Source organism: Nothoprocta perdicaria, unplaced genomic scaffold (genome assembly GCF_003342845.1).
Source record: "Nothoprocta perdicaria isolate Ctin4 unplaced genomic scaffold, notPer1 scaffold_100, whole genome shotgun sequence".
In the NCBI taxonomy this organism is placed as follows: Eukaryota; Metazoa; Chordata; class Aves; order Tinamiformes; family Tinamidae; genus Nothoprocta; species Nothoprocta perdicaria.
The window spans coordinates 483,680-493,571 of record NW_020454095.1 but is presented as its reverse complement, the minus strand read 5'-3'; the positions used below and the strand labels follow the sequence as shown (position 1 = coordinate 493,571).

The 9,892-nt window shown below is 48.4% G+C and overlaps 1 protein-coding gene across 1 annotated transcript; it reads left to right on the top strand.

The window, feature by feature from the left end:
- The first annotated feature begins 1,978 nt into the window (after nucleotides 1–1,978).
- Nucleotides 1,979–8,689, top strand: TIMMDC1 (translocase of inner mitochondrial membrane domain containing 1). The gene is made up of 5 exons (XM_026040645.1): nucleotides 1,979–2,097; nucleotides 3,956–4,023; nucleotides 5,119–5,197; nucleotides 6,612–6,722; nucleotides 7,283–8,689. Exons 1-5 carry the CDS (start codon nucleotides 1,979–1,981, stop codon nucleotides 7,383–7,385), a joined length of 480 nt encoding a protein of 159 aa, XP_025896430.1. The 3' UTR covers nucleotides 7,386–8,689.
- Nucleotides 8,690–9,892: the final 1,203 nt, after the last annotated feature.

The window sequence follows — 9,892 nt, the reverse complement described above, 5'->3', positions numbered from 1 at the left end:
CCGTGCTCTGCTCCATGCACCGCTCCATGGCCTCCGTGCCCTGCTCCGTGCTCTGCTCCATGCGCTGCTCCATGGCCTCTGTGCCCCGCTCCGTGCCCCGCTCCATGCCCTTTCCGTGCCCTGCTCCGTGCCCCGCTCCATGCGCTGCTCCATGTCCCCCATGCGCTGCTCCAGACCCTTCTGCGCCCGCTCTGTGCCCTGCTCCATGCACCACGCCATGTCCTCCATGCCTTGCTCCATGCCCTTCTGCACCCGCTCCGTGCTCTGCTCCATGCGCTGCTCCAGGCCCTTCTGCGCCCGCTCCATGTGCTGCTCTGTGCCCTTCCGCACCGCTCCATGCCCTTCGGCACCRCTCTGTGCACTGCTCCATGTCCTTCTGCGCCGCTCCATGCACGCTCCGTGCCCAACCGTGCCCACCCGGCCTGGCGTCCGAACGGGCCGCTCTGCAGACGGGTTGTGGCCGCTGTGATAAGGATCCCCCTGCACTTGGTGTCACTGAGCGCCCCCAGGGAGCAGGTCAGGGAGYGTTTCCCTTCAAAATTGGGGTTTGGGGAGCGTTTCCCATTGGAAGTGGGGTTTGAAAGGCCACTCCTGTGCCCTTCCTACGCTGCTGTTCCACGGGAATGGTGGTGGTTCCATGTGTCCGTGTGCCAGTCCCGGACCAGCAGGGTCGCAGGGCTCTGGGCAGTCTCGCTCACATTTGGTGGGGGACTGGAGACTTCCTCAAATAACGTGCTCCTGTATGTATAAGTGCATATATATGTATGTAAATATAAATACAAATACATGCATGTATAAGTGCACGCAGTCTGTGCAGTCACCTCGTGAAAGCTAGCTGTCAGTTCTACCCAAATGCTACATGCTTAACTTAAAGGAAATTGCCACTAGGTACAGGGGAAAAAAACAAAGTAACAGTATTTACATTCTATTAAATGCCTTACCATTTTCACACATAATCCCAGAATGGTTGAGATTGGAAGGGACCTCTAGAGATCCAACCCCCCTGCCCAAGCAGGGACACCTAGAGCATGTTTTGGGGCTTTAATTTTAGTGTGACGCTAAAGAAACAGTCTGTGGTGTCAAATGGGTAGTCTCCCCTTAACCTGCTCATGTTTTTTGTTTTATCTATTTTGTTTTAAATTTCTTACAGCCTTTCACTACTCTTCTTCATGAAGAACATTTATGGTATTTTATAGAGATATTGGGACTTTGAGAGAGTTTCTTCTTCAATTTAAATTTTGGTAGTGTGGATTATCAGAAACAAAAACCTTAAAAGCTTCTGCCCGGTTTTGCAGCATTCATTTGCACGTTTGGCCCCTGACTTTCTCTGTGAAATCCCCGTATCTGGCAACACTGTTTTCTCCTATTGACTGTTATTTTGTTTTTGCACCTACATTAAATATTCCATACCACAGGCATGGGAGAGAGAAATTGACTATTTTCTGTAGTATTAGCTGTATTTTTGTTATTATYATTATTATTATTTTTATGAAGCTTGCTTTAAAAGCCTCTTTTATTGGCAAATCTTCAAATGCCAGTGCTAAACTGCAGAGTTTGAGGGTCTCCKTTTCAGATATGAAATAGATGATTACTATTGATGTATTTAGTACATATCATTGATAATAATTAAGGACTAGTTTTCAGTTTGTTCCCCTTCCTCTGCCTTTCTTCTCCCCTTTGATGCTCTTCTATTACACTTAAAATCAATTCCTTAGGAAGATATCCTCATTAAGTGTCCTCAGCCACTTGGGAGACCAGTTGATGTTACAAACTGGAATTAATTCTTAGTTTTCTTGTTGGAGGCCTGGGTAAACACGAGCGGCTTCTCCTTTGGAGATGGTCAGCTCCATCCTTAAGGTTCAGGGCATCATTCCCAAGGTCTTGAGGGCCATCAAGCCCAGTCGCCACCGTGACTCCTCCATACGTCCCTCTTGGGAACGCAGTGGGCTCGTGCTGGCTGCAGCGGAGCAGGTCCGGGATGGGTAACCTTGCTTCTCTCCTCCTGCAGCAATCGGCTCACCAGGCGGGGCTCCGGAGCTTCATCCGCTACGGCTGGCGCTGGAGCTGGAGGGTAGCTGCTTTTGTGGCAATATTCAAGTAAGTATTTGCTGCTGGTGGTGGGAGCTTGTTCGTTAGGGGGCAGGAGCCCCTGGTGCATGTTGTGCTTGTAGTYGCTGCCTCTTGAAGGATTCCTGGGGGAATGGAGGCTCAAAATGTTGTGTTCACAGTGAGACTGATGGATGGGGCARATGTGAAAGGATCAGTCCTTTTCATGTTTACTCCTTAATTCAGATCTTCCAACAAACCGACCCAAAAACTAAAATTGGAAAAGCTCTGGTTACGCCCACTCCACGCCCCTGTGGACTTACATAGGGTTCTTCCTTAGCAGCTTCTCCCTGATTTTSCTCGTTCTCCCTTTTTTGTTCATCCTCCCTGAGGTGTTTTGGAGTCTTCTCTGGAGAATGCTGCAGCACATTGTCCGTTCAGGAATGGCGTTCAACCCCATGCATTTTTTTCTTTTTCTCTTTTTTGTTATTTCTCATTACTCCTGGTTTGTATACACAGATGTGGCTCACAAATCTTTATCCTTGTGTTACGAACATTTGCAGATGATTCATCCTGTTAAGGAGGCACTGGTCGTTAGACCTAGCACTGGTGCCTCTTTAGTCTTTTAAAATGTTCCAAAACATAACGTGCTTTTTCTAATCTTCTTCCCTAGACACATCAGTGTATTTCTGACAATACAGCATCAAACTAAACATGTTCTTCCACATAAAACCCTTGTAAACTAGGAATATCTCTTTTGTTGACCCTCACCGTGATGAATTTCCAAGTAGCCCAAAATCTGTACTGGCCGTATAGGTAGCTGTATTGTCCTTAAATCTGCATTTCTTTTTTATAAGGCTCTGTTGACTAGCATTATTTCCCAGTTGCAACTAAGTTTATATTTCTGCCTCACTTTTTTTTTTTGTACCTTTCTTTATTTTTCCCTTGCTCTCAGTAGTTTTTTGGCCCCTCTTGGTTTAGTGTCTCTTTTGGTTTAACTGGCATATCATTTATTTTCTTTCCCAGAACTTTTGATTAAGTTTTTTGTGGATCTGATGTGTAACCTCATCATTTTCCACCAGGTGTCTCCCCTGAATCCAAGTGCATTGCCTTTACTCGTTACACCTTTGTACCAGCTATTGAAAGAAGATCTCATCTCTCTGCTAATTGCTGCTGTAAAATTCACTTTGAAGATTATGTTCCGTATTTGGGCTAGTTTTGAACTTGGCAATTTAAAAACCAGTTGTTAGTTTTACCCTTACAAAAAGCTGCAGYGTTGGGAAGGACAACAGGATTGCTGTTGGCTTGCGGATGTCAGGAGGCATGGGCTGAGCTGGTGGGCATAATGGGAAGCACGGAGAGGAGGGAAGCTTTTGGGGCTTATGTGACTCCTGCATGGAGAGGAGAGAAGGTTTTAGGGCTTGCCTTGCATCCTGGGGGGAGATGGGGTTGCAGAAAACCTCCCGCCCCAAGAGCAGGCGCCCTGACTCTGGCTTAGCCCTAGCAATAAACCTTTGCACGTGAGGCAGCTCTCACCGAGACCCCTGTGGGGTGAAGGTGCTGGGCCAGGACAGGCTGGTGGGACCTCCTGGGTTCTCACTTGCTGTTAGCCTTGAATGTACAGTGAAAAAAAAATCCTTGATTTAGAAAAAATGAAAACAGAATGTCTCAAATCCGGATCTGGAGCCTGGTATTCCCCTGCCTCTGGCTGTATGGCTGCAGGCAGTAAAGTTATAAAAATCAAAGCATTGGTGCCTGGTGGGTATGTGCTCTGGACAGACCGGCGGCAGGGCAGTTAGAGGCAACCTGATGGTTGGCTTAATGAAACCCAGTTCTATCTCAGGCTGTGCTTTGCGGCCTCTCTTCTTCATGTGTCGCTGCTGACTTCTCTTGTGCCTTGTCCCTGCAGCACGGTGAGCACTGGCCTGTCTGTGTACCGCAATAAAACCGCCGTCAGTAACTTTGCAGCAGCAGGAGGTAAGGCTGCTGTATTTTTGTGCACTGTTCTGCTTCTGAGCAAGGGAAGTGCTGGTTTGGATTTGAGCAGCCCTCGCTGTCTCTGCTGCTGGGTTTTGCTTCCTGTTCTACTCACTGGCTATGTTACTTTGCTCACTTCTTTAACTGCCGTGTTCCTTTGCAGAGATACCGACGTGTGTGTGAAATGATAGGCAAGTTCTATGTTCAGTAGTYCATCTTCAAAACACTTGTTGGAATTTGGGGGTAAAAAGTGCTTGTAGCGTAAATACAGCATTTTGTATATAACCTAAACTCATAATCAGCTGTTCAGGGAGGCATTTCTCATTTCCCCTCTTCCTAACAGTTCAATATCCTGCTTCTAAACTGCCCCTTCCATGTGAAGTCTTGCATGCCTGCTCCTGGCAGAAGGGTGTTTGGTAGTGGACCTGCTTGTTCCCTTCTTACAGGATTTCTTGCCATTACAGTCAGATACACATTTTACTGTTTTCTGCCTTACGTTCCAGCTACTATTCTTGGCTGTCATTTAAAAAAATAAAAGGGAACCATGCTGCAGCCACCAGCGACCCCAGTTTTCCTTTTGTAGATACATCTCTGTTTTAACATTTCCTGGGGAGCCTTTCACAGAATCACAGAATGGCTGAGGCTGGAAGGGACCCATAGAGACCACCTAGTCCAGCCCCCTGCTCCAGCAGGGACACCCAGAGCACGGGCACAGGGCGGCATCCAGGCGGGTTGGGAAGATCTCCAGACAAGGAGACTCCACAGCCTCCCTGGGCAGCCTGTGCCGGGGCTCTGTCACCCTCACAGGAAAGAAGCAGCGGGAGAGTTTAYACTGTGTTTTAGTGCAGGGACCGTGTGGGTTAGTCCTGCTTTGCAGTTTGTCCTGCGCCGCGGTAGCAGCCCGTCTCTGGCTGGTGAGGTGCCTGCCTCTTGCCCGTGTGCCCAGAGTCCCTCCCCGCTGGGCACAGCGCTCGGCTCTGCCCTAAGTGTGGGCATCAGCCTGTGGAGAGGTGCCTGGGGCCAGGCGGCTCCGGGGCCGCGGGTGCGAGGGCTGGCGGGGGCAGCGTGTGCGCTGAGCGGGTGTTCTGCCTTCAGCCTTCACAGGAGGCCTCTTCAGGATGCACCTGGGTCTGCAGGGGCTGGTCGGCGGCAGCGTCTTCGGAGTAGCCTTCGGGTGAGTGGGGCCTGTGAGGAGCTCCCCTCCAACGGCACGTGTGGGACGGCAGGCAGCTCCCCCATCCCAGCCTGGAGACCTCACGGGCCTGGAGAGTCTTYCCCTCCCCTCCTGCGCTGGGATTTGCTTTCTCTCCTGGGGCCTCCTGATGACAATTCTTGTAATGTTTTAACTTTTTTTTTTCCCTGCAGTTTGTATTTGGTTATTTACTCAGTGGGGACTCGCAGCTCTCCACAGAGCTTCTTACTGCTCTTTGCATGTGGGAGGAGGCACTAATTGCTGTTTAGTGGGAAATGGGTCATAGACACGCTTTCTGTTCCCCTCCCTCAGTGTGGTCACCAGTGGCTGCTGTGGTTGTGTGCAGAGGAGCTGGGCATCTGTTCTGAGGAGCTGTGTTGTCTGGGGGTGAAGGCAGGAATCCAAGAGCTTCCGGGCTACCTGCTCATCTCCATCAGCACCGGCTCCTGTAGCAGCTCGGAATCCAGAGCTCGATCCACAAGGGATGTCGGGTGTTGTAATCCCAACTTTCTAAACAACTGGGCACCCTGGCAGCTGCCRGCACCCTAGCTCAGCATCACGAAGTATAATGATATACAGTCATTAAAATCATGAAGTATCTACAAAATGGGATCTGTGAAACCCAAAATGGGGAGCAGTAGCCACTGGAAACGCTAAGGAAGAAGCAGTGTGTTTGGGCCAGCCTCTGTGYGGGCCTTCAGATGACAAATCTTTTCACGTGGGGTTTTCAGTCCTGCATCTCCCAAAGCTCCCTGGGAGATAAAAGAACCCGTAAGCTGTTGTTTAGGAGCACTGTCCAATGCAGTGCACAGTGCAGTGCAATGCAGGACAGTGACCTTTTTGCTTAAGAGAATTATGACTTTTCAAGCCGAGCTAGCTGGGCATTCTTCTCAAAGCCCAGATCTGTGAATATCCTCGCTAATTAATTTGAGAGTCACCTCTGGACAAGAGAGAGCTCAGTGTGACGTGCTTAGCTCCAGCAGCTGCTTGTGGGCCAGCCTAACAGCAGCCGAGGGAGCTTTATCCTTAAAACACAGGCACTTCCAGAGCTGAGCAGAAGCTAAGCAGGGCTTTGGCTGTCTAAATGGTGGGTTATGTTCACAAAGTCAGCATGGGCATCCTAAGTTGTGCTAGCCCTTGCCCCCTGTATGGCTGTTAATGAGTAACTTTGAAATGTGCCGCAGCAGGGGTGTGCAGTGAGTCACGGGTGACAAGAAGCCCTGTTTGGTGACGGTCGCCAGCGCAGGAGCCCCGTCGCCTGCCGTGGGGCTGCTGGGGAACGTCAGGCACCGCTGCTCTTGTGGCTGCCCCTGCGTGCCCCCCTTGCTGCTGCCAGTAAGTTCTTGCTCTTACGTGTCCCCTGGGTGACTTTTGACTTTTCTGCTTCCTCCTCTAGAATCCCTGCAGGAGGCCTCTTAATGGTGATGCAGAGCTTTGCTGGTGAGACCTTGCAGGAGAGGAGGGATCGTGAGCGGAGGGAGCTGTATGAGCAGAAGTTGGCAGAGTGGTAAGGAGCGGCGCTGCCCGTGGTGCCTTGGACTGGAAGGGAGCATGTGCCAGGGTGGCTCACACATCCATAGAAACCCTGATGCGACAGGTCRTGCCGGCCTCGGTGCCTCTGCTCTTCAGTTCTTGCTGTCTTTCACATGCCAGCCTGTGAATTTCTGAATTAGTTGTCCTATGRTTAGGTGCTGCCGCCTGCTTTGTAGGAAGTTGTTTGAAATCTGTGCCTTCCCCCCTGTAACTGCCTCCATCCTTCACTTCTGTAGTGGCTGAGGGCAAGAGAGGTGAATTTGATTTAAAGCACATTTGTATTTCTTGACCAAAATTAAGGAGGTCTCCAGAAATCTCTGTTTTCCTTCTTTGCTGCTTTCTCTCCGTGCTTGATAAGGAGAGAAAAGCTGGAGGCTTTGGGGAGAAGGGGTGATGATGCTGGTTGCATGACACGTTAAAACTCACAGGTAGTGCTGATCCCAGAAGAAACCTTTAAAGAGTTAGGGCTCTGTAGTGCTGTCTCTGTCAAGAGGATACAGTCATAAAGTTGCTTTACATTTTCTTCCCCTTTAGGCAATCCAGGCTCAGTGTAACTGAAGTCTTGGGCCAAACAGAAAGCAACGCTAAGGGAGAACCACAGATAGAAGAGACGGCAGGAGAATCCAGGAGCAACTAAATCTTCCCCTGGATCTCTGTTGCAAGCAGCTGTGAAGTATTTCGATTCTGCCCATTAAAAACTCTTCAGTCAAGAGGTGAAGGAAGTATTCTGTCCAAAAGAGAAATTGGATGACGGCAATGTTCATGGAYGTGCATCACAACACAAGTGCTTGTAAGGGGCCAACCTCTTCCACTCCAGAAGGTGGAAATGCAGCATCTGCAGAGCAGCAGTGTCGGTAGGTTTGGTGGGGGCTGAGAGTAGCTCCAGTATCTCTGGTGAAACACAGCCCACTGCCAGGAATGCCCAGGTCACCTGCTCCCAAAAGCCTAGTCRAGGCAAAGGAGGTTATTACTAGTTTGGCTGCTAAAGACACCCTGGTTCTGAAGGCTGATTTCATTCTGAGAAAAGCTGCTCTTCAGATGGCAGCAGGAGGCTTTGCTGTGTGAGCACCACGTGGGCAGCAGAAACACGAGCCCTGTGTCGCCTCCCATCATCCCCGTCCGTAGTGTCACTTGCCTGGGTGGGACCAGCTCTGTTTCGCTGCTTGTGGTTTCTTCAGGCTTTTGTTTTTTTCTGGAAAGAAAAACAGTTCCTAGGGTAAATAGGGTATTTTGCAATCAATATTGAGGAAGAATAGAGGAGCTGGACATGATATGGAAATACCCTGAAAAGGACATATTTTGGCTTCCTTTGTAGAAGGGCAGCTGAGGAGACCACAGCAAGGATGGCATGTTCTGGTGGTGGTGGTGGAAGGATGGATACTTGGGCAGTTCTAGTAACATAAAAAGTCCTCTAATTTCATTTGAAGGTGAGAGATTAGGGGCCTATCTCTGGGAAAACGTGTTTCAAGACACCCAATAAAGCTATCTAGCAGCAGTCAATGTCTCCATGATATCCTTATGCTTAGTTTGTGTGGTGTTTGCATTACAGAAAGGTACCCGAGTGACATCTCATGAGAAGAGCCATCCCTGAGGTCTCACCATGGAGCAGCTAGGTGTGATGGCAGCGTTAGACTCTCCTTTACCTAGACAGTAACAAGGACCAGAGCCAGGAGAGAGGGCCCACTCTATTTATATTGGGCTTATGTGACTTACTGGTAAGTCACAGTAGTCTGCCATAAGCAGGGCTGAACTTTAGTTCATAATGAACTGTACCTAGAAGGGCCAGGTGACCTGTCACCGTTTTCTTCAGATCAGGTCAGAGTTCTGGTCCTGTTTGTTTCCTCATTTTAGCRTCTTAAAGAGAATTGTATCTAGGCAGGAGACTGTGGTCTCCATCACAGAAGTAAAGAGTAACTACTCTGTTCTGTTTGAATGCTGTTCTCCCATTCTAGTGGATAACTGTTGGTTGAAATATAAGTAGTTGATTCTGCAGAGTGTATTCCACCCAGTGAAATTTTTGTCACAGCTTGCTTCTGAGAAAACATTGTTTCCTAACTTATAAATCAATTTTTTTTTTTATTTAAACACCTGAGTATATGTCTTTTTTTTTTTTTCTTTTTTTTTTTTCCCCAAGGGAAAAATATATCTTTTTCTTCCATTTTGGTTATCCTTCCCTAGGAACAAGCAAAGCATTTGAATAAGCAGAACTATGGATAGGTCACTCAGTCTTCCATATTACCAGCTGTGCATGCTTTGGTGGTATGTAATCATGGTGTGGTCACTGAGCTCTTGAACAGCTCCCCAGAGATGCTGTGGAGTCTCCATCCTTGGAGATACCCAAAAACCATCTGGACAAAATCCTGGGCCATGTGCTCTAGGTGACCCTGCGTGAACAGAGGGGTTGGACTACATGATCTCCAGACGTTTCTGCCAACCYCAACCATTCTGTGGTGACCTTTGCCCTTCAAAAACTTAACAGAGCAGTAGGGCTTTCCAAGCCATATGTATTTGCTAGTGTAGTTATATAGCAATGTTTTATCTTTCATGATCCCTGTTTTTCTGGCTGGTGTTTTCCCACTCTTCAGTTTTATATCCCCAGTGATGATAGCTGATAATATTCAGCTATGTCATTGCTCCCTCTTCCTCCTTAGTGACCACTTGGTGTGATGACTGAAGAACACCACTTCTCGTGTGTTCCATGACGCTGATATGGGAATGTTCTTCCTTGGGAGGACTAGTCAGAGCTAGGCTAGCAGATGGGATTTTCTCCCCTTGTAAGGAAATGGGCACTAGATGTCCCTTATGCTAAACATTAGGAAAGGGAAGCAGAGACTTCATCTGCACTTAGCTCAATTTAGCAGCCAATTTTTGCTACATTTTCTGCTAAGTTAACTCCCTGCATTTCCTCATTTCTTGTAATTGAAGCCACTGTCCAAAATGGAGTGTGAGTAATTGGTTCAGAGATCTTTTTGGAATCCAAACATTCCTTCCAGGAAAAGGCACCATGATGAAGTTACCAGTTCTTCRCTGTCACGGTAGCTAACAGACAGGRGGGATACAGCAAGAAGGTCTTAAACTGATTTTATTTTTGCAGAGAAAACCATCTTTTAGGAAAGGAGAAGAAAGACCTCTTGCAGGCTCTAT